Source organism: Equus caballus, chromosome 1 (assembly GCF_041296265.1).
Source record: "Equus caballus isolate H_3958 breed thoroughbred chromosome 1, TB-T2T, whole genome shotgun sequence".
NCBI lineage: Eukaryota > Metazoa > Chordata > Mammalia > Perissodactyla > Equidae > Equus > Equus caballus.
Window position 1 is genome coordinate 97384179 of NC_091684.1, and position 25673 is coordinate 97409851.

Here is a 25673-nt window from a genome sequence, read left to right on the forward strand (position 1 = left end):
TAACATCAGTTGTATATAAACTTTTTCAAAGGGAAAAAAAAAAAAGGGGAAACTTTCTCAACTCATTTATAAAGCCAGCATAACCTTAATACCAAAACATGACAAGAACACCAAAAAAAAAGAGAGTGAAAAATTACCGAGTAGTCTTGACTATAAATGCAGAAAACCTAAATAAACTATTAGGAAATCAAGTCTAACATTTAAAAGGATAATACATCACAACCGAGTGAATTTACTGCAGGAATGGAAAGGTAGTTTAATACTTGAAAATCAAGAAATGCAATCTACCACACTAAGAGAAAAAAATAATAATAACTTGATCATTTCAATAGATGTAGAGAAAGCATTTGGTAAAAATTAACACTCACTCACAACAAAAATTCAGCAAATGAAATAAAAGGGAACTTCCTTAATCTGATGAAAGATATCTACAACCCCGACCCCCAACAAATACAGAAATTTTAGCGATGAACTATTAACACTTCCCTGAAATTCTATCACCTTTTCACTTCAGCAGCATGTTGGGGGTCCTAACCAGTCAATAAAGGGGAGGGTGGGGGATGGAGGCTTTGAAAATGGTATCATTGTATAGTATATGCAGAAATTCCAAAAATAGTCACAGGTAGATTATTAGAACTAGTAAGTGAATTTACCAAGATCACAGGAAAAACAAGTCAAAACACAAAAATCAGGGGCCGGACCCATGGCACAGTGGTTAAGTCCGGCGTGCTATATTTCAGCAGTCCAGGTTCACAGATTCGAATCTCAGGCACAGACCTATACCACTCGTGAGCCACGCTGTGGCAGTGACCCACATACAAAATAGAGAAAGACTGGCACAGATGTTAGCTCAGGGGTAATCTTCCTCAAAACAAGAACAAAGAGAAAGATTGGCAACAGATGTTACCTCAGAGTGAACCTTCCTTATGAAAAAAACAAACAAAAATCAAATATATTTGTATATATAAAAAAACAGAAAATAAAATCTTAAAAGTGGTACCATTTATAGCAACAAAATCAAATACCTAAAAAGAAAGCAAAAATGTATAAAATGTTATAGAAAAGTACAAAACATAAGCAAGAAACATTTCTAAAGACTCAAATAAATGAAGAAACATACCTTATTCATAAACTAGAAGATTCTATAGTAAGTACATCAGTTCTCCCCAAATTAATCTATAAAGTCAATGCAATCCCATTCAAAACCCCTGCAGGTTCTTTGCAGAAACTGACAAGTTCATTCTAATATTTAAACAGATTACAAATGGCAAGCTAGGGCAATCTTGGAAGAGAACAAAGCTGGGAGAATTACACTACCAGATGTCAGTACTTATGTTAAAGCTACAGTAATTAAAACAGCGTAACACTCACACAAGGATAAACAAAGGGACAAATGAACTGAAAAAGAGTCAAGAAATACAGAGATAGAGTCACTGATTTAGGACAAAGATAACCCTGCAGTAGAGTGGGGTGAAGAGGACTTTTCCAAAAAGGAAAAAAACTAATCTTGACCTCTACTTCACACCATGCACAAAAATAATTTCCAGGTAGCTTGTAGATCTAAATGTGAAAAGTTAAAAAACTAAGCTTTTAAAAGAAAACACTGGAAGATACCTTCATGACCTTAGGGTAGACAAAAATTTCAAACAGTTCAAAAAAATGCTAACAATCAAGAAAAAAGCAGTAAATTGGACTACATTAAAATTAACTTCTATTTGTCAAAAGATACTATTAAGAAATTTAAAAAGCAACCCACATATATAAAATATATACACATGTGCATATGTGTATGTGTGTATGTATATACATAAAAAACTTATATCCAAAATACATGAAGGATTTTTACAAACCAATAAGAAAAAATACATACAGCCCAATAATAGGCACTTTACAAAAGAGGATATCCCAATGGCAAATAAACATATGTGAAGGTGTCTAACAAGTGGTTATCACAAAGCACAAGACAAAACTCTCAATGCAAACTATGACACTCCCACCAGAAAAGCAAAAATGCAAAATACAGACAACACCAAGAGTTGACTAGAAAGTGGCTTGTCTGGAATGCTCGCTTATGGCCAGTGGGAGTGTAAACTGGTACAACCACTTTGGAAAACTGAAGGCATCTAAAGCTATATATATAAGCACACCCTATAATCCAAGGATTCCTCTCCTACGTGTTTTACCAAGAGAAATGCATAAATGTTCACCAAAAAACATGTAGCAAAATTTTCACAGCAGTAGCAGAGCCAAACACTGGAAACAACGTAAATGCCATCAACAGCAGGATAAAGTAAGCTGCAATATATTCACACAAAGATATATCACATAACAAGAAGAATGAAGAAACTACAACTTACAAATACACAACAGTGATTCAAAGAAGCCAAACATTAATACAGCACATTTATAATTTTACTTATATGGTGTTCAAGAATAGGCAAAACTAATCTACACCAATAGAAATCAGAACAGTGGTCAGGCCTCTGGGTTGGGGGTGAGAGAATGATTGAAAAGCAGAGGAAAAATTTGGGGGTGGTGGAAACACTCCATATCATAACCTGGATGATTGTGAACCAAGTGTACATATTTTCAAAATTCCCCGTGCTGTATGCAAAAGATTTGTGCATTTTATTGTATTTAAATTATACCTCAACAAAACAGTGTTAGTATTTAAACAAAAGAAACAGCCTGAATTCTAGACAAGTGCTATGCAAAGTGGTCCATGCACAAACTGTTAGGGTCCCCAACATGATAAGGGGCTCACACCACAATGTATATCAGCACCCTGCTTTCCTCAAAGAGAAAGTCCTGCTATGAAAACGTCAGCTGAACTAAATCGGGCTGAAGTGAACTGTGACAGCAGTGACACTGCTGACTGACATGCTAGGGAAACCTCCTTATCTTGACCCCGACTGGAATGAGCACTGTTGTAAAGGCCACAGTGGGTGAGACAGAGGACGTGGGGTCAGGAAATGCCCCTGGTGAGAGGCAATGGAGGAACCATGAGAAATGAGAATACCCTAAAGTTCTTTCTGGGCTAAGTTAGATACTAATTTAAACTACTTTAGAGAAAAAAAAAAAAAAGGAGAAAGAAGAAACAGAAAAAGCAAGGCAATTTAAATAAAAATAGTAAGATGGCAGAGTAAAGTCCAAGTATATTAATAAATGCCAACATAGAGGACTATAGTCACCAGTTAAAAGAAAAAGACAGATCGTATTTAAAAAAATAAAAACCTATTTGCTATCAAAAAGGCTGACAGTAAAAGGATGGAAAATATGTTAATAAAACTGATAGGGGGCTGGACCTGTGGCCGAGTGGTTAAGTTCATGCACTCCGCTTCACAGCCCAGGGTTCTGCTGGTTCGGATCCTGGGCGTGGACATGGCACCACTTGTCAGGCCATGCTGAGGCGGCACCCCACATGCCACAACTAGAAGGACCTGCAACTAGAAGATACCACTATGTACTGGAGGGATTTGGGGAGAAGACGATAAAAAAAAAAAAAAGAAGATTGGCAACAGACGTTAGCTCAGGTGCCGATCTATAAAAAAAAAACAAACTGATAAATATACTAATATCTGAAAAAAGGGGCTTAAGACAAAAAATGTAACCGGGGATAGGACCATTAAATAATAACTAAAAATCCAATTCACCAAGAAAACAATTCTAAACAGGTACACACCTAATAAAACAAACTTAAAATATAAAAAGCAAAAAATGATAGAATTTCAAAGCAAAAATGGTAAATTCATTATCACATCTTCTACTCTTTTCAACTTTTGCCATCAATTCTCCATCCTTTCTCAGACTGTCTCCCTCTTAGCTCAGGTGACAATCACACAGAGACATCACCTTATTCCAAAGCACAGAATGAATATTTTTGTTGCCTCCCATCCTATACACACAAGCCTAATCCAGGTGCATAGCCAACTCTCTTAGAGACTATTTTGTCATTAAGTCACAGGAACAGTGAACTGAAGATGGTGAACCTCCGAGAAATGTCAGGTTCTAAGTGGCTTACTGCTGCCATCTGCCGGACACAGTGTTCATTTACACTTCAATTAGATTTGCTTAAAAGTCCCAGTAAGAGAGCACATAAGGCCCTGAACAGTACTCTTTCCTGAACTTCCTTTCTCTAATGAGACAGACACACTCTCTCTAAATTAAATGTGTGTCCTGTCTTTGTCCATGCAACTTAACAAGCCTCTGGTAGTGATATTTATTTTTTCCAAGTCATAGGTTTATATGAGTGTAAAAAACTACATTGCCTGAAATTCACCTAGAATTAATATATCCACAAAGACTACCAATTTTCCCATACCACTAGTGGAAAATCATATTTTATATACTAAGTCATTACAATGAGTCACTTTAAACACACCAACTACACTTTACTCATACAGCATACTGTCCACATGACCTGCAGTGTTTCTTACAACAGGCAAGTACAAATACGAGGTAGGTCTTCTGGTGCCCATTCACAGCCGGCTCCCTCACAGGAACATCACTCTTCCTGCCCCCTTAGGACATAAGATTAGTCCAGGCCAAGAGGCTGTGAATGAAACTGCAATGTGCCACCTGCAGGTCAACTCCAGTAAGTGCACGTGTGAGACCCCGCAGCACGCCCTTCCTCTACCACGGCGACAAAACAGGCCTCAAAGGGAGACCCGGAAGCTCTAAGATCAGAGCAGCTTAGAACACTGAAGACAGCTGCCTAGAGAACTGCCCAGACCTGCAAAAGACTTTGTAGGAGTAAAAAGTAAACTTTTATTGCATTGAGCCACTGCGAGCAGGAACATGAGTCATCTCAGCACAGCACAGCCCAGGGTTTTTCTACAGCGGTACCAACATCCTGGCCTGGACACTTCTTTGTTGTGAGTGCCATCCTGTGCATTGTCGGATGTTAAGCAGCATTCCAGGTGTCTACTCACTAGTGGCCAGGAGCACCCCTGAATTTGACAATCAAAAATGCTTCCAGACATTGCCCTCCTCCTCCACTTTGAGAACCATTTTGAGCTTAAGCTGAACAACACAGTATGTCTACAGGTATATATGTACGTATTATGAATACGTGTACATGAGAGCATATTTAACTCGTGTCATATGACACAAATATATACTTTATTATGTATTAAGATCAGATGTTTACAGACCCTTAACAGAGAGAAATTCTCATTTCTCAAACTAGGAGAGTTAATTCCAAAACTTAAAAAAAAAATCCAGTCACTGTCACAAGTCTCTATAGTAAGGTAAACAAACTGTTCCAAAAGGGTATATAAATTCATACATACTATGCTGTTCATTTCAGAGGACTCATAGCTGCCAACCGGATGGACGTTTCCAATGGGCTCCAAGCCCTCTTCGTCCCACATGTACGTCCCATCAGAGCTATCCGAGGGAGAGAGTTCAAACGAAGAACCAGCTCTGTAATCTGCATCTGGTGAAATCAAGTTATCCCCAGAAGGATGTTTTGTACATTCACTCCTGTCTTCAATTGATTTTTTTAAAAGAGAGGAAAAAAAGTTATTAATCCACAAAAATACAATTATTTCTCATGTTCTAAAAATATAAGCTCTAATATATATTATAGCAAGAGTCGGCAAAAAAAGCATTCATAACTATAGTATTTTCTAAATCCTAAACAATAAAAAAAGAAAATCAAGAGGCAAAATCTTAAAAATAACCTACTGAAATGTTTCCCAATGAACACAAAGAAAATTCACTCAGCCACCTTTCACTGTGCAACATTTCTAGACATGTAAATAATCCCTCATATTCTTTTAATATTTCCTAAAGACAGTGACTTTTAAGAAATGGCCGGGAAACTCCTTATTCCATGTACGTCATTTAACCTTGAAGTTGTCTCCTTTATAAGGAAAGACTTGCCCCAGCAGTCGCTCCTCACTAGACGACCCTCCGAGAGTGAGGGTTTATGCACACCCCTAGGCACAGCCTAGTCTCTTGACCAGACCACATGCCTGTACCCAACGCCTTCAGTCTTTTTTTTTCAGGCTATCTGGGCAGACAGATACATTTTCTCCAGCATTTAGTGCCAGGATAACCAAGTAGAAGAGGAAATGTTTAACAGGTGCTATTTCAATTTCCTCAACTGGAAAAAAAAATAAGAAAGCTCCTCTGAAAGTACAAATATAAAGTTTGCTAAATAAGAAATCTAATCCTCCTGTAAAAAAAATGAAAATTTCCTAGAATAAAAAAATTCAGGTGGCATAGGGATTAAGTTCACACGCTCCACTTCGGTGGCATGGGGTTTGCAGGTTCAGATCCCAGGCACAGACCTATACACTGCTTGTCAAGCCATGCTGTGGTGGCATCCCACATACAAAATAGAGGAAGACTAGCATAGATGTTAGCTCAATGACAATCTTCCCCAGCAAAAAAGAGGAAGATTGGCAACAGATATTAGCTCAGGGCCAATCTTCCTCACCAAAAAAAATAATCATCATCATTACATTGGACATAACCTATATTAGCTCCTTTATCCTTTGGTACACCTTCACGTTTAACAAATAGCAATGATCTACTACCCTAAGGGAAGAGGTGGTTTAAAACGGCATGCCAGTGGTTGGGGGAGGCGGGGAAAAAATAATTTTGACGCAAGCAGAAATAGGCCTGTGTATGACAATCAAAGAACAAAGGTAAGATACCTTAGGGGAGGGTGTTTTTATTGATGATGTTTTAGATAAGAGTGAAAAACAGGACAGGAACAAAAGAAAAAAAGGGAGAAAAGACAGCCCCACTCCAATTTTTCTAGATCCATCTCTCCATGAAATTGATAGTATCTTGGAATTAATGAGAAAATAATCCTAGATGTAAGTTCAGTTATATTATCTAAGAGAAAGCAAACAAACTTAAGGATATTAATATTTACCAGAGACACTTAAATCTATCCACTCATCAGTTTTACTGAAGGATTTTTCATTTTCCTTGGGGGAATCAAATACATCCTTCGATGGTACATTTTCATGCTTTTCTTCTTTGAGAGAAATTTCCTCCGGAGTTATTCTAGTTCTATTGGAGTCTTCTATATCTATAAAATCATCACTAAAGTCTTCACTTAAATCATTCTTATCAGAAGATGACAGAGAAGACAAGGAAATGTCATCCACATCATCACTCAGGAATCTAGTTTTAGCATCACGCTTCATGGTCTGGTCATTTTCTGTTCTATAACTATCATTTTCAATCAGCGCTTGGTCCTTAGCAGCAGCTCTGTCCTTGGCCAAAAGTGCAGCATCTTCCTCTACACATGTGTCAGCAGGTGAATTTTTATTACCATCAACGGTGATAGTCCCAGAAAACGGAGGTCGGCTAGATTTCAGTAGAGAGGGATGAACCACCCGATAACCCAAAGTGGAAGTTACCCCTGGGCCGTTTGGTAAAGCCACCTTCTTTCCCGCAGCTGCATAAGGCCTGTTAAACCCATAGCCTAAACGCTCATTCGCATTGAGTACTTCCGACTGCCGGGAATTTCTAGTTAGCATGCTCGCCCTCAGAGGCACCCTGATGGGTAGCTGTTGGTTCTGATAAGGCTTTGGGAGATCTGCAGCTCTGTTGAAGGAATGTGATCTGGTGAGAGATGACGGTGGGAGGAATGGATTCTGGATGGAATGTGAAAAGCTCTGTGACCTTACCATTTTCTCACACGTAAGAGACTTAGCATTGTCTGGGGACTGTGCTAAACTCTCCCCAGAACTGCTCCTGGTGGCACAGGAGTTTGCTCTCGGCCTTTGTATGCCACCAGCTGATCGGTTCCCATAAAACCCATTCAACTGCGATTTTGGCGCACTGACTGAAGAATAGGAAGTCCTTCCTAATAATTTGCCTTTGGTGAATTTACCCAAATTAGATGCTCCAGACAAAGTCTTTTGGTTTAACTCCTCTGTAGATGACACAAACATGGTGGATGGCTTTGCTAACTTCGATGTGAGTAAAGAAACACTTTTCAGACCTCCCTTTATCCCATTTTTATCAAACATTCCTTGGGTAGGTGCGTGTTTTTCAGGATCAATTACTTTATCGTGTGAACTCTGAGAATTGTCAGGCTCTTCAGCACTCTGTGCACTGAGTTGGTATTTACTGGCCATTCTCCAATTAAATGAATGGGATGATGGACAAGCAGAGCCATTATTTTTGATGTAACTTTTGACATTGCCATTCCTGGAAGTTCCCAATAAATTAACAGGTGCCCCATTTGGCATTGGCTGCAGTGTACTTCTTACAGATTTTGTTCCGTACTTTGGCAACTTGGAACCCAAAAACGTCTTGATTTGTGTTTTTTCTTCCATGAGCTATAAGGTGCATTTGCTCTTAAAATCTTTGAAAGAATCTGAGGAGACAAAAAAGTAAATTAAACACTCCTAAATAAGAATAATTACATGGATTACTACATAATATGAATGTATATTCTTATACAATTAAATGCAGCAAAGCCCAAAAGCTACTCATGACTCTTTAGAACTGTTAATAAATATCAAATGCACTAATTGAATCAATAGCTTTCATGTTAAAAGAAAATGAAGAACATTTTTATAACACTTTTATAAACTTAGGCTATAGATAATGATAGCAAAATGTAGAAATTATAAAGTTAGACTATCAAATTTGACTGTAAAAAAAATAACTCTCCTGCAGCACAGCTTCCAATTTCTAATCCAAATTATTTTTTCACTTTGGGTAATACTGTCTCTTTTAAAAATAAGAACACTCGAATTTGTTTTTTAAAGCACACATGATTTTATAAAAACAGGAATACATGCTTAAAACTTTCCTTATTAAAGTCACAGGAAGGATGTAGGTTAAGAATACAATTGCACCAAAACAAATCTTCGGCATTAAGGGCTGAGGTGTCAGCTGTCATTTTAAGCAACTATCTCAAAAGAATTTCCATCCAGTAATATAAACAGCCACTGCAGTTAACGCCAGGGTGAGAAGCATGAGAATTTAATAAAGTTGATTAGTCCATTAATTTCAACCTCTCAAATTTACTGTAAAGGTAATACAAAACAACAGCACAAAAAGGTTCAATACACACACAAGAGCATAAAACTGGAAACTAGTGTCCTCTATTTGAGGAACTGTTCAATAAATTATGATAGGTCATGTGGTGAGATTACAAAGATGATACAGAAATATTAAAATGTCTGTCCTACCATTAACAGAAATATAATATAGTATCTCACTATACACTCACTGTGATTATTTAAAAATTCCGTAAAAGCACACACAAGAAGAAAATGCAGATAAAAGAAAAAACATGCCTTAGAGTCATTAATGTTTTTTAAAATTATGTATCTTATGACACTGTCTTTAATGTGTTGGTTTTCTTTTTTTAATTAAAAAAAATGGATTCCAGGTCATCTCTGACCTTAAGAATTAAAGTTTCTAGAGTATATACATGTTATTACTTATGTCAAAAGTAAATATTTAGGAAATCATGCAGACTTTCAAGTAAAGATGGGGTGAAGCAGAGTTACAGAACGCCCCCTCCCCAGTAACTAATGAAAGGGACAGTATACACATACATATACATACATATGTATGGGACAGTATACACATACATATGTGTGTGTCTATGGATGGATTTTTAGCCAAAAGACCACCAGCTACACTCAAACAAGAAACTGTTCAAACTAGAAACTCTGGACTTTAAAATGCAGTAGCCAGAGGAAGATTCTGTACGGTGCGGTCTGGCTCCTAGCCTGATTACACTGCCTGGAAGCAGTAATGAGAAAAACAGATGAGTTAATAAAACTTGAAAATCTGAACGAACATTCTCGAGTTTGGAGAGAGATCTGATTTGGCACACCCTGGAAAAGTCCAGGAAAACAGCTGCAGCACAGAAGCTTCAAAATCTCAGCTGAGGCAGTGTAGCCACCAGAACCTGTCAACTTCCACAGCACCACTCTGAGTTCAGGGAAGGGTCTGAAGCCCCAAAGGCCGTACAACACCAGCAGCAGGACGGACCATGAAGGACACTTAAAATCTACGGAGAGAGGGGAGCCTGGGACCCTAGAGGAGACCTGCCCCCAACAGCGCCTCATGCCCTTCAACTAGAGAGAAGCAGAGAATAACACACTCCACTCAAAACGCGGACTGACAGGGTGCAATAAAGGAGGAGACAAGGTCACAGCTAAGGCGGGAAAGGCGTCAAGGAGAACTCACCCACGTCCTCTCAGGGCAAATACAAAGTCTTGACCAACTATCCAAGTCTTTACCTAGCAAGATAAAAAGAAATGACCCTGCAACTACATAAACACAGGAGTGAAAGGAAGGTGAGAAACAAATACAGTCACGTGTCTCTAGCAATGGGGATACTCTGAGAAATGTGTCATTAGGCCGTTGTGTCATTGTGAGAACATAAGAGAGTACACCTACACAAAGCTAGATGGTATAACCGACTACACACCTAGGCTGTATGGTACCAATCTCACGGGCCCACCATCATACATGCGGTCTGTCATCAACAAAACATCATTACGTGGTGCACAACTGCACTGACTATCGCACACAAAACAAAGGAAAGACCCAGCCTGAAAGAAAACACAACACAAGGAAAACAAGGAAATCCCCAGTGAGGTCTCTGTAACAGAGAACAACCTAAAAGGACATACATTTAATAAAATAAAAGCTCAAAGATAAAATGACAAAAGAGGTAAAATTGAAAAGTTATAGAACTAAGGAAACCAATGAAGAACAACAATGAACTTGAAAAAAAACAAGAAAAAGAACCAAAGACTGAAAACCAAACTAATGGGAAGGAGAAAAGATCTTGAGATAACTTGAGTACTGAGGAGAAAAAAGAAAACAAAGAGATCAAAGCAATTAGACAGAAGATGCAGGACAGAGATTGAACAGAAAGACCATTAATATCCCTGAAGTAGAAAAACCAAACAAATAGAAGAGAAAAAGCAGGCAGGCATAATAGAAAATATCCCCAAAATAAAGAAGGGGGAAAAAATCTACAGAAGGGAAGGGAAAACAACCTAAACTATAGATCCAAATACACACCAAGGTTAAGTTAATAAATATCAAGGATAAAGAAATAACTCTCCAACAATGCAGGCAGAAAAAAAAATCTCTCCGTAAAGAAAACTTTAAGAGTTTAGAGTAAGCTAAAGAGATGTCTGGACATCCTTCCAATGAAATGCTGGAGCCTCCAGGGATAATTTAATCCTAGAGGAATTATCATTCGGCTATTTTAAACTCTGTAAAGATAGAGGTTAGCATGCAGAAAACTAATGGTAAGTCAAACAATTCTTGTCTGCAGACATGCAAATAAATTCTGTCCAGTTCAGTTCAGCTCCCTCCACCGCTGGTGAAGAAGCCAGCCTGGTATCCATTTGCAAATGCACTTCAATATTCCCCATCTATAAATGTACCAGTTCTTTGCATTTGTGGCTATAACATCTCTCTGACTCATTAATAATTTATAAAATCTTTAACATGTGTTCATTTGATATCTGAATGGGACTCATGATTTTATTCTCTTCTAACATGTATCCTTTAACAGTTTTGGAGATTCCACCAAGATACCCAGTGGATGCACTAGACAGACAGACAGAGCTCGGTAATTTCTTTGCCAGCGTGGTACATCTCACAGGCGGCTGAGGCCCAAACACATCTTCACCTGTCTCCTACAAGTGAAACGAGAACAGCAACAGAACTTTGCTCTCTTTCTATTTTAACTTTCCTCTCTTCTAATATTGTTTTTGTTTTTAGTTTACTTATGGTCATTAAGTTATTCCCCACTGGTGGGAACAATGATTGAGAATCTATTCTGTGTTGGGTGAGAGAAAAAGAAGAATCTGATTCATTAGTCACTTGTTCATTTCTCTCTTTTGTTTATCTATTTTGAGCTCAGATCAATTAAAAATTTCACGCTGACCAGGAAGGAGAATAGCTCTTTGGGATCTGGACAGGTCAGGTTTTTGTTTCTGTGTTAACTCCATAGCCACGGCTGAGGCTGAAATTACAGAATTGGAAACAATCAGCTCTCTCAATGTCCATACGGCTGTGTGTCTAGTTCAGAACGGTCTTCACCTCTCACCATGAGGACATAATGCTTTCCCACTGTAGAGGGTGTTAACCAATTGGACTGTAAAGTCTCTTAAAGCAGCTCTGTTCTGATTGGCTTATAGAGATAAATATGTACTTATAAAAGCTGAATATTACCAAAACTCCCAGAATATAAGGAAATTGATCTTCTAATACTTTAAATGTGTTGTACTTTTTTAAAAGTTATTCTTACAGAAACTCAGAAAGGTTTTAAGAACCAAGTTCACATAATTAAGGTAAATGTCTGGCAAACAAAACTAGTTTAATAAAATACGTTTGCCTTCCGATTTTTTAATCAGTGTTAAATATAATATAAGCATACATTTTTATTCCATTAGAGTAACTTTGCTAAAACACATATAGGCTTACTGATCAAATAAGCAAATACTACTGATACACAATGTTTAAGATTACAAAAATGTAAACCTGTGTTTAAATTGATGATTATTCTGACCCACTTTTTACTGCAATAGTAATTATGTTTTATGGTATGTCAACTTACAGATAATTTCCAAGAACTTTAAAGGTAACTTAAAACCTAGGACTAATGTCAAATTGACTTAATTAATGGATAATCATTGGCTGGCTAGATCATTTCTAAGATAGAACACTAAAACGTTAATTACTAGCCATAATTTCAAGTTTATATGCTTTTGCTTCCTGTTATTGTATGCCACAGAAAGACTGTATCTTTGGGACACATAAATGAACTAGTTTATTTTTGCTACTTTGAAAAATTCTACACTGGATCCCATTTTTATAAAAGTAACACTATAGACAGACAGACAGATATAACATAAAGATGAATGTTGACCCACAACTAAAATATACAACTGTGTACTGGGGGATTTGGGGAGAAAAAGCAAAAAAATTTTAAAAGATGCATGTGCACATACACATTCACAAACAACAAACACAGTAGTTCCTATTAGGGAAGTGAAAATTAGGTGAACAGGAGACTTGCTTTCACCATTAAATCAGTACTGTTTAAATATTTTAAATATAACAATCTTTTTGCCATTTAAAAAGTTTTGACTAAAAAACTGCATTTTAAAAATAAAAACTATTTATTCAATATCAAGACTCTTAATAGTTCAATCTAACCAAGAAAAATTCTTTAAAGTTTATTATATAAAATATACTTAAAAGATATAAAAATAGATGTTTCTACAAAAAACAATTTTTTTATTCAACAGATATTATTTCTTCATAAATTACCATTTCAATTTCTCCAGACCTCAACCTCAATTTAATGTTTCACTTATCAATTTTATAAAATTTATTCTAAATTCACCACTTCCATTCCACAATTCTAGTTCTGACCCTCATCACCTCTTCCTGTATTTACAAAGGTATCTTCTTACATTATCAAGATGCCGATATACCTTCTATTCAAACTGTCAACAGTTATTCTCTTAAAGCACAGATCTGATATGTCATCCCACTGATTAAAAACCACACGTGGCCCAGGAACCACATAATAAAACCCAAAATCCATTGGACAGAGCTCAAGCTTCTCTGTTTGATTCTACCCTACCTTTGCAGTCCTATACATTCAAGCCAAGATGCACTGTTTGTCATTTCCCAAAATCCATCCTATATTTTCTACCTTCTATGCCTTTGCTAAAGCTGTAAAGACCACCTTGAAGGCCCTACACTCAAAGTTCAAAATGCCTGTACCCACAAACCTTTTCAGTTAAAATTAACCTTGCATCCTTCTCTATTCCCTTCACACCAGTGATATAGCTGAGTCTGTCTTATAACTGTGTGCATGTCTATTTGACCTATAAGGAAATAAATCTGTTGAGAGCATAAACTGAGTCCTATATATTTTGGGGCCTGCTACAGGACCACAAATTTGACAGAGCCTCAAGTTTTAAGTAAATTCATAATCTCTCAGTGTAAATTAATTTAATAAATAGTAAGTCAAGACTGAAAAATAACTTTGTTTTGTGGGCCTACTGGTAGTAGCTGTCTTGAGCAATATGTTCAAAAAGATTCTCAAGTCAAATCTAGACTCAACAATAACGCATCATGGTCAAACAGCAGTATCTGCCATGAGCAGAAAAAGGGACAGTGCAATATCCACGCGAGATGACTGCCATCTCCATTTTTTTTATCCGTCTTTACCACAAAACATACTTTCACACCTACAAACACTTTCCGGATAACCATAAGGAAAGTGGTAACGATATTAGATAGAAGGGTCATTTTGCAAAGTGCTAAATAACACATTAAAAATTCTGTCCTGCAGTGAGTCAGTCTACGAGTCAGAAAGGCTTTAACATTTCCCTCCTGTCACAAGCAGACTGAGGACAGAACATCCTGTTATTTCCCTTCTCTATGCCTCTAATTTACCGTCTGAAATCAGGTAATGTATGTTAATCTTCCAAAAACATCTTAAGTATTTATGACTTAAGAGGCACAAGACAAGCCCACAAGAAAAGACACACTGTTAGGTACTACAAAGTGTTTGGGGTGCTAACACTTGGAGAAAATAAAAGGATTAGAACCTGAATGCATGATTTCCTATCAAGAATAGTTACTGCTTTCTAAAGGCACAAATAAGTGCAACATAAATGATGCCAACCATCTTGGACTGTGCTCTGAAGTCTAAACTAATCCAATGGCTCAACTATAAAAGTTTCCCTATTTGCTTAGATTATGAAGAGTCACTTCATTTGTTGATGAGCTACTTTGTCTTTAAACATTCATGAAATTTTCTCCTACATTTGCTTCTAACTTTTAAACGAAATAAAACAGACACAGTGAGTCTGCCTCACTTTAGTCACTATGCCCTCTGTGATGCACCTTACCCAATAAGCAGTCTATTAAGCAATTAAAAAAATGCAGTCATAACAACGTGAAAAAGTACCTGTTGGCTACAAAATCTATGATGTACTCTCTGAAACACTTCAGTGCTGTCTGTGAGCTTTAATTTAATGCTGAACTAAGAACACCTGGTGTAGGGCTTGGACATGTCTGAGATTTTCTGAGTTAAAGAATAATTTTTTAAAGTATAGCACTTTTACAGTATTGGCATTGAAATTCACATCTGAAAGAATTTTCAAAATACTTACAAATTCCTTTTCAAAAAACTATTAAATCAAAATGTTTTGCTTTTAAAGGAAATGCACAAGTGGATGAGCAGGGAAAAGACGGAGCAAACATTACTGAACACGTACATGGCAGGCGCCACGCTCACCGCTGCTTGCTGTTTATTCCTCATCACATTATGAGGGGCCGGATTTCACCCCACTTTAAATACATACACCAGGACTTAGAGGGGCTAAAACACTCATCCAAGGTCACAGGTTCATTGACTACTGGAGAGGATTCAGGGTCAAGTCTACCTATTCCAGCAGCCGTGCAGACTGCCTTCCTGACAAAGGATGAAACATTCCGAGAGGATTACAACAGCTGGGGACAAGAGCGAAGGAAGGGACTGGACAGCTAAGGTCAGAGGAGCACGGAGACAGCAAGGAACTCAGGTCCTGTTAATCAAAGGAGAAGTTCTGCCAAGGAACAGTGAGAGCTTCCATTTTTCAAACTCCTTTCATATCCATTACCCTATCATCTGAGGAACCACCCACTCACACACTTTTTTTCAGTTCTTCAAATAGCTTTTTAGAAGGTATGAACTGCCTGCATTTTAGGGATTTTCATAGGCAGAAATTCACTACTGAATCCAAGAGCAATTAACTGAGCCACAATGCTGATGACTACCTACCCAGAACCAGTCACTTCTTGAAACCTGCTTTCACATTCAGACAACTACATCTTAATTTTAAAAAAATTTTTTACCTTGTGTTACTCAACATCTTTCCCCATATCCCCTTCTCCTCTATTTTTCCAGGCTTTCATCTGTGGCAGAAGCTGATTCAAAGGCTTGATCATAGCAATTAAAAAAGCAAAAATGACACCTTCAGCCAAAATCAAAGGTTTAAAAAAACAGAACAACTTCACTGCAGATTCTTGGTTTTAAAGAGAGCACAGCAACCTCAACACAAAGCTCATCACTGTGGCAAGCTGACCTTTTCGCCGTCCAGCTGCCACTTTTTACTCAGGTAGATGCAGATCAAAGCAATTTATGAAAGCTGGGCTCTAAATGAATTTGTGGCTTAGGAACATTAAATAATGTTATTAAATGTAGATTCAAGGCGTATCACTTCCTGAAATTTTTATTTAAGGGACAAGCAGAATACTAGCAGATAAAGAGGAAACAGAAGCTCCCCTGGCCAAACCACAAAAACTCTCCCTCGGAATTTCACCTTTTAGTTCAGGCAAAACTCTAACAACTGTGTGGGGCATGCAAATGACATGAAGGTGACAGGGCTAGGTAAAGACGACAGGTGCCAAGTTGCTCGAACAATGACCAAGTCCGACACCCGAGTAGTTACACGGCCTTTTAAAACAGCCATGACCACTAAACACAGACGTTTCGCAAACACTGGGTGCTTCAAGAATCACAGCAGGCAAGTGTTTAGAATTTTGGTCTATGTAGGACCTGCTGCAGGCAAGGCTCCTAAATTAAATTAAATAAGCAATGAGGACAGGGCTAGAGCAAGAAGAGCAACGTGGGTGACATTAACATGGAATTAACATAATCACTAGGCTGTAAGTTCACTGCTGGCACAAACTGGATGTGACACACTAGTATACAGGACTCAACCCCAAGCCTGTTCTGCATATGACAGACACTCAATAAATACCCCCAAATGAAACATTTTGTTAATATTCACATGTACTGAAAGTACCGTAACATAGAAACATAAATTTTAGCATGATAGAACACAACATGACAGTAAAAAAAAAAGAGCTAACTATTGGTTACATGCAAAATGCAAACGAATCTAACAAGATCCTTTAAACAAAAGAATCCAGATACTTCAGAGTACATAGAGTGAGCTTCCATTTACAGGAAGATCAGACTTCCCTTCCACTTAGGATGCAGAAAGCAGCAATGAATGTCACTACTACGTAACAACCTGGAAGAGCTAAATAATCTTCAAAATCCTAACTTTTCTGGAGCCCATCAGAGAGCTGACATGGTAAGGTAACCAAGTAAGCCCAATTCAAAAGGGGGCCAGGACCCTCCAAGGAGAGACAAGACATTTTAACAGTTTTGTTTTGGGGAGAGCATAAGAGAAAGAAATGACCACCACAGGAAGGAGTGATAAGCTAACATTTTCATAGATGCTTGAAAGCCAAATGTGGAGTAACAAGTCAGTCTGGAACAGCAAGCTCTTCTATGGAATAGCAAGCTCTTCTATGGAACATCCTCCACCTAGTGTCCAGGGGAAAGACATGAGCGAGCCCCCTCCCAATGGCACACGCATGCAGGAGATGATGGAGGCCATGCTGGATAAGGACAAGGCCCCACTTACTTGCCTGCATCCTTCTATCCTAGCAAGCAAAGCCTTAAACTGCTGGGGAAGGGGAAGCAAACCCTCCCCGCCACCCCTAGGGCACAGGGAACCACCACTGCACCTGGGGGAAGCAGACCGGAAGAGGAAAGATGTTCACTGCTCCACCATGTGAGGGGAAGGTCAAGAACAAGCTAACCTACTTACGAGAACAAAGGTGAGAAGGGAGCAGTGGCTCACCAATGTTGCTGTGCATCAGAGTCACCAGGGAGGGCTCCTTAGAACAAGGTCAGTCACAGGGCTCCACCCGCAAAACTTCTGAGTCAATATGTCCAGGATAAGGACTTAGAAAATGGATTTCTAACAATTTCCTAGGTGATACCGATGCAGCTGACATGGAGGTTAACATGTCGAGAACCCCTGGAACAGAGATTCCCTCTACAAAACGGGGTGGACTGAGGAACTGCCGACAATCCATCACTCGATCTGGATGGTGTTTCTCAGGTGTACACTTATGTAAAAAGTCACCAAGAGGTACATTTAAGATTTACACACTTTACTTGTATGTAAGTTATACCTCGATTAAAACACAAGTTTTTCTAAAGAATTAAAAATCTTCACACTAACCGCGTCCAATCCTATCAACAACCAGCAAAAATAAGCCTTGCTGCCAGGACAACTTACTCTACAGACTGATGACAGAACTATCTACCCTGCCTCCCCTGTGTTTGCAGGTAATCAAAACATTGATGATGAAAGTTTTCTTTATATAAGAATCATATCTAATAAATGCAGAAAAAATGATGGAATCACAAAATAAGAAAATCAGATATATCTGGTATTGATTAGCAAGGAAGCCCTAATGAATTAATAGATCCACGCAGCAACCATTAATGACTGCTAAATCCAATAGGTGAAAAGACCCCTGAACCTAAATCAATCTTAACGTCCTATTATGAGACAAGAGAAATACACAGGACTATCAACGAAATAGCCTCACCAGAACAAATTGAATCTGAATCTATTCAAGCCTCCAGATCTACCAGTTTACAAGAAAGACAAGAACAGAAAAACATGTTAAACAACACAAGGACATAATCAGCCAAAGCTAGAACATGGAAATTCCAGAAGAGGAAGGATTCGGTTTCCTTCTTCAATAAATAAATAGGGACAGAATGTTACAAGTGTAAGAGACGCATTAACCAAATGCAATGTCTGAACCTTGTATGGATCCTAATTTAATCAAACCCCCAGTAATAAAGAATTGCTCTTGAGACAATTCAGGGAAATTGAATATGGAATGGGAATTGGATCATATTAAAGACTTTATTATTTTTGTTGGGAGTGATAAGCGTATAATGTTCATACTTCTTTTTTTAAGTCTGTTTTACATTAGAGTTATAAATACTAAAGTATTTAAACAGGAAATTGTATGTTGGAATTTGCTTTGAAATACTCTATTAAAGATCAACATCCTCCCAGCCAAAAAAAGTGGCGGGGGGGGGGGGGGGTGTAGTTACCATACTGTTTTCCCAACTCATTATGTTTGAAAGAGTCTATATTATCCTCTTAGCATTCATTTCCTGTCTCTCCCTCCCTCCTCTCTCTCTCCCTCTCTCTCAGGTGCACCTGCATACTTCTATTCAGAGAACTCTTAATGCCTGAATCACTACACTTAACTCCTCCCACAAAGGATAAAACCCTCCTGATTTAGTATTACCATGAGCCATAAACTGCTCTAATCAAGGCTTGAGAGGTTCCAGCAAGAGAAAACCTATCTTGGAAAGTGGTAAAGGGTAACGGTTAAGAGGGCTACGGAGCTGCCCAGATTAGAATCCCATGCTCACCACTTCCTGGGAGTGTGGCCGAGGATAAATTACTTGGTCTTTCATTAAATCTGTTTTTTCATATGTAAATGATGGATAAATAACAGTACCTAATCATGGCTTTTATCTTAGGCTGCCCTGTTTTTAGACTAACAGAACAACCTGATGAAGCCAATCCGGCCTGTTGTTTTGACATCTGTCAAGGGATATTTTGTGAAAATACTATCAACAAGCAATATGAACAGGCATCCTGGACCCTTACTACACCTGAGCGCTAGCAACCCTGATACAAAGCTCAGAGATGATGCAAAAGTGGCTGTGTCATGCATTACTTTGTGGTTTACAAAAGTGAGATATTTAATAATTTATTTTTTAAGTACAAAGTGTTTCCAGCAAAACTGCTTGGTCACAATGCATGTATCCAATCTAGTCACGCTGAGATGCATCCATTTTCAGCTTCGTATCAACACAGCACACAGCTCTCTTCAACAAGCCCAGCTCCTTTCTCATATTGAAGCTATAAAAGGACAGTATTTAACACAAGACACTATATTACATTACAAAGCTAATATTTTAACATTAATCTCAAATATTACTGAACAAAAATGTTTAAACAATAAACCAATCTTGAAAAATTAGGGAACAAATTGTTCTGATAACCAAATACTGAGTAATATTTAAAATAGACACTTGGTGCTAGACCTATAGTGACACCCAACGTAAGCTTTCTCTGATGATTCAGAAAGCACCTCAAGATCACAGGAACTGCCCCGGAGTTATTAAAATGACAGTTATTTCATTGAAAAACTGATTAAAGATTTCTAGCTAAAAGAAAGGCTGGACTGCAGTCCTCCATTCTTACAGAATTTCACGACAAGAATGGACATTCACCTCGTTCTAGATCCTTCCGAGGTGCAAGTGCCCATAAAACAGACATGTCAGGTTCCCAGTCAATTCTTCAACTGTATAAAATGTTACTATTACAACAATGCCTGAATTAACTAATCCTTTGGGAATAGAGCTCTTAAAAAAAAAAAAAGTCTACCTATGAGCTGAGAGTTGCATGTTCCCATCACTTCAAATGAGCAACAGCGGGAGGAGGTTACAGGAGTCCTTTTGAGAAGAAAGTTCACAAAGCCAATCAGGGTCCCAGGACCGCGGGGAGAGCAAACGCTAAGGCTTCACAGACCCCACGCACAGAAGCTCCTCGGCTCACTTCCACCTCACAGGCTTGTTTCCAGGTGAGCAAAGCAAAGCGAACAGATGGGGAAGACGGAATGTCTTTCTCCCTCACTAAGTCTCAGTCGGTACATGCCTGTCAGCACGAGCATGCTACCAAGAGTGTGAGAGTACTATCTGAAGATAAGCTTTCCTTGCATCAGCCAACTACTTGAAATCACGCTCAAGTGAAGCCGCAAAAAAGGACGAGGTTGACCTGAAGTCACCATCTGTTTTTTTCAAGGGCAATTTTGACTTTACAAGATTTTTAATCTATGTGCTAACTGGAACCTCACCTCACACAAGACATCCTATTTTGTAGTTATATATGTCCTCCGATCACTGGAGGCAGGGGAAACCCAGATAACTTAAGAGACAAGCATGTTCTCTAAGAAGTCTAGCGGGCTAAACTCTATCTAGCAGGAAAGGAAAGAAAATCTGAACTGAAATTAAAAGGAAAAGAACTCAGAGCTAAAAACATGCACTAAATCACATTCTCTTCTCCAGCAAAGCTGTTACTGTACACTTTCCATAACAATATTAAAATGTTATCCCTAACGGCATTTATTTGTTGACTAAATATTACTGAGCACTCACTGTGTGCCAGTCACTGTACAAGGTACTGGGGATACGGCTGTGCCTAACAGACAGGAACCTTGCATTCACAGCGCTAATGATCCAGCAAAGACTAGACAGCGAAATACATGAAAAGATAATTTATGTTACAGAAAGGTGGTATGAGACATACACAGGGAACCAAGTCCAATGGGGGAAAAAGGGAGTCAGGGACTTTCCAAGGTTTCCGTGGACAGTGCAGCTAGTCATTAGCCCAGGATTACTGCACAAACCACTTACAAAGGCTCATGGCTGACTCACTGAGGAGCCTTGGGACTCACAGCTCCCACACGAGACCATGCTCTCCCAGCAACACACGTCTGCACATCAAGTTTCTTCTGCCTGGAATGCACAGCCCCTCACCCTTCACACCCTCTTCACAGCATCGAGCAGCCTCTGTAGAGCCCAAGCCCACCAGGCCAGGTTGTGGGCTCCTATTTCTTGTCAGCAGGCCAAGAAGTACTCCTCAGACCCCTCCGCGTTTGTGTTCCCTCCACCAGGGGCCAATTCTTTGAGAACACAGACTATGCCTTTCACTCATCTGTTCCCTCACTCTGGCCCTAGGACACAGCCTGGCACATAACTGGTGTTTTATAAATGTAGGATAAAAGCAAGAACGAAGAGTATAACCCCTAACCGTGTCTTGCTGAGAATTCTGTTAGTTTTACCTGAAATCCACAATATCAACATTTACATACATAAAGCAGAACACAAAACAGGTAGTACATTTCAACTAACACCTGAGATCCTATAGAACTGGCTTATAAGCTTCTGTCTAAAAGCTCCTGTTTTCTAGGTACAACAGGTACCCAAATTCATGCTATTTTTTCCACTCCTCCACAAACCACACTGGTTTATTAAACCCAATGAACAAACCAATGTCTTGCCAGACGGCTTGCTTCTTGTTTAATAATTTATTCTAATTTGGACTCTCAATCCCTACCTATATCCATAGCACCTAACCCTTTAGCTTTTTTTAAGAAGAAACCTAAAACTTTTGGCATAAAACATCATTAAAAAAACAAAAACTAAGTTACAAAAGAGATGGGACATAATCACTGTTCGAATGTGCTCTTTGATTGCTGACTCCTTGTGTGACTTAATTACAAAGTATTTTAGATAATTACTCCACAACTTTTAATAGCAACTAGGATACCCATACTTCAACATTTTTAAAAAGTAAAAATCCTCAAACTAGTTAACAGCATTTAATCAATCCCCAGAGTACTGACACTGAGAATCTTCTTGATCTGGCAAATAGCAAAGTGATCACTGTCAGGCGTACTGTTCCCCTCCGTAAGTTGATCATGACGTGAGACACGAGGACCACCGAATACAAGACCAATCTTACTGTGCTTAGGACCAACGTAACCCAACTTCTTCCTCTGCCGGGAAGCCCCCTTAACCACTGCATTCCTCCACCTCAGATCACTACAACACTTCTCATCTAAGCACCTATGAGACAAGATCCTGAAAAATAAACAAGGTGAGATATAATCCTGCCAGGAGATTATGATCTTATAAAGAGGAAATGGTCTCATTATGGTACTGACTGACAATACACTCATTCAGTATCAAACATTTACAGAAAGCCCATCACGAATCAGGCTCTGTGCTAGAGGTTACAGATACGGTAAGACACTGCAATACGGAGAGAAAGACACACAGGCAAGAAAAAGGCAATGAAGTGTTGTAACTGCTATAGGAGAGTGTGTGGGGCAGCACACTGGGGCACAAAAAAGAAAGTGCCTATCTGGGAGAAGGGGATATCATAAATGGCTTCATCTCAAAAGATAAATAGTAAATAATAATAAAGATGCTGAATGTGAAAAGCAATACAGCCTAAGTAAAAAGCATAAACAAAAGTACAGAACCAGCATGGCACATTCAGGAAACTGTTACTAATTAAACAAGGGCAGAGAACAAGGTTCAAAGAAATGCAGCATAAAAAGAAAGAACACTGAAGCAAACACAGCCTGTGGAAGGCCTGATATGCCATCCTAAGAAATGTGGACTTTACTATGGGCAATCAGGAAATCAACTGGCGTTAAGCTGTAAAAAAACAAAGATCTGACCTGGATTTTGAAAAGTCACTCTGATTTCAGTATGGACGATGGACTAGAGGAAGAGAGGGAGACAGGGGAGGAGGTTATAACACGAGAAAGATGGCAAGGATTGTAGCAAAAAGAGTAGAGAAAAGACACAAATACAAAAGATATCAGCAATGCTGAATCTTAATTTTATCACAACAGTGAGCACAAAATGAGACAATATTTAATAATTAATAAATAAATGGAAGAATAATTGATTGATTAGATGTAGGAGATGAAAGAGAAGAAAGAGTTTAGGCTTCCAGACCTGTCTGCTGGACAGAGGGTGGTGCCTTTAACTGAGAGTAGACACTGTGTCTGGGGAAAGAGATCGTGAACTTCGCACGTCAAGCTGACTCTGAAGAACCTCCACGGGACGCAATGGGGTGTTTACCAGTCACATAAAGGAGTCTGAAACGCAAGGACAAGGTCTAAATGGGAGATGATTTGGGAATTGTCAGCACAGAGATAATGGTCAAATGTTCTGTCAGAAACAGATGAGGCCACCTGGGGAAGATGCAGAACAAGGAGAGAGGGGCTGAGGGAACTGCCCAGGGGATCACCAACACTTAAGGAATGGACAGAAGGAAAAAAGCAACAGAGAAGGCTGAGAATGTATAATCTGAGAGGAAAGAAAAGAACTGGAAGAGAATTTGAAAATGGTAATAGGCAGTAGTGTCAAATTCCACAGAGAAGCAAAGAAAAAGTAAAAGCTGAAAACAATGATTGGCCTTGGTAGTGAGCAAATTTGGTCACCTGTGCTAGAACAGTTTCGGGAGAAGATGAGGCACAGAAAACTGACCACAGGGAGTTTGAGAGTGAAAAAAGATAAAGAAATAGAGTCAGGAAACGTACCCCATCCTTTCAAAGACAAGAGAGAAAAAGGCAATAACTTGAGAGGGTTACAAAGGCAATAGTTTTGGGTTTTTTTCTAATTTTGTGCCCTCTTTGCTGTTTCTAAGATGCAGGGAAAGAGCTAAAAGAGAAGGTTACAACTAAAGAAAATGGTGGGAACCAGAGTTGCAGCAAGATCCTACAGGATACAAGGCGAAGGCGCTTCCAGTCCCACCACGAGACCTGGAGCGTGGGGCAGGAACACAAGGCAGAGGTTCTGACCCACGCTGAGTCTCGAAGGAGGTGCCCCTGACAGGCACACAGTCAGCACTTCAGCCCGCAACACTGGGCACCGCACCCTCCAGCGGCCACACGACCCGCAGGGCCCACCCATCTGGGCGGCCTGGCTGGACCTGAGGGTGGGGAACTGTGCCCACGGCTGACCGGGGCTGGAGAAGGCAGGGACGAGGTCTCCCTAAACACTAGGAGCAAATTAACCAGCAAGAGCATGGGGAACCTGGGCAATTCAAATAATCGCAAAAATATAAGCGTAATGAAATACCTATAACAAACACTCAGTAGCTTAACTAAGAGATCATTTTTTAAATTCTCAGCATCCAGCACAGTCTGACACATAACAGAACCAGTGCATACAAACGATGTTCTGGGGCTGGCTCGGGCCAATACCCCAAGAGACAGAAGCCCTGTGGAAGGCAGGCTCTGCAGCGAGTCCACGACCTGGGCAGGAAACTCTCCTCCCTAGCGGGACCAGGAGGGGGCAAAGACTGAACTGTCCCTGCTGACGACAAAAAGGGACAACATGACTGTGAGGGCCTTAACGATAACAGCCATTTTTACTGAGAACAGTACGGGCACGGCACTGTGCCAAGCAGTTTATAAGAACTATCATAGTTTAACCTCATTGCAATACATGACAGGTACATTTATTCCCATTTCAGAGATGAAGAAACTGAGGTCTGCAGCGGTTAACTGACTTGTCAAGTTCATACAGACAATAAGGGGCCACGACCTCTGAACCCAAGTCAGTGGCACTCAACAGGGCGGGCAGTGGTGGTGGTAGTGGCAGGAGCAACAGCAGCTAACAGTTACAGCTCTCACTGTGTGTTATGCAGCGTTCTAAGGGTTTCATACATGTTAGCCTATTTCATCCTCACAACTACTTTACGAAATATCTTTTTTTTTAAAGGACCACACTAATTCTTTTTTTAAGATTGGCACCAGCTTAGGTGCCAATCTTGTTTTTTCTTCTTCTTCTTCTCCCCAAAGCCCCCAAGTACATAGTTGTAAATTCTAGCTGTGGGTCCTTCTGGTTCTGCTATGTGGGATGCCACCTCAGCATGGCTGATGAACGGTGCTAAGGTCCGTGTCCAGCAGCCAAACCAGTGATACCCTGGGCAGCCGAAGCAGAGTGCAGGAACTTAACCACTTGGCCAGGGGGCCAGCCCCTGAAATACAATCTTTATTGTACCAATGCGGAAGCTAAACACAGAGAGGTTAAGTAGTTTTCCCATGGTCACACAGCAAGTAAGTGGTGGGGCCAAAGTTCAAATTTAACTATTACCCTATATGACCTCTCTCCAATTCATTTTCTTAAGCTAATACTCAGTATACTTGTGTTTTTCAAACTG

General features: G+C 39.3%; 1 protein-coding gene across 9 annotated transcripts in view; it reads right to left on the minus strand.

Moving 5' to 3' along the window:
* Positions 1–25673, minus strand: part of CCSER2 (coiled-coil serine rich protein 2) — a 172441-nt gene that overhangs the window by 124695 nt on the left and 22073 nt on the right. For all 9 annotated transcript variants that reach the window (XM_023648788.2, XM_070265650.1, XM_070265649.1 and 6 more), the window contains exons 2-3: positions 6890–8347; positions 5292–5488 (exon numbers count right to left, since the gene is read on the minus strand). In XM_023648788.2, the coding sequence (XP_023504556.1) occupies positions 5292–5488; positions 6890–8306 (1614 nt within the window). In that variant the 5' untranslated portion in view covers positions 8307–8347. The remainder of the gene's footprint in view (positions 1–5291; positions 5489–6889; positions 8348–25673) is intronic.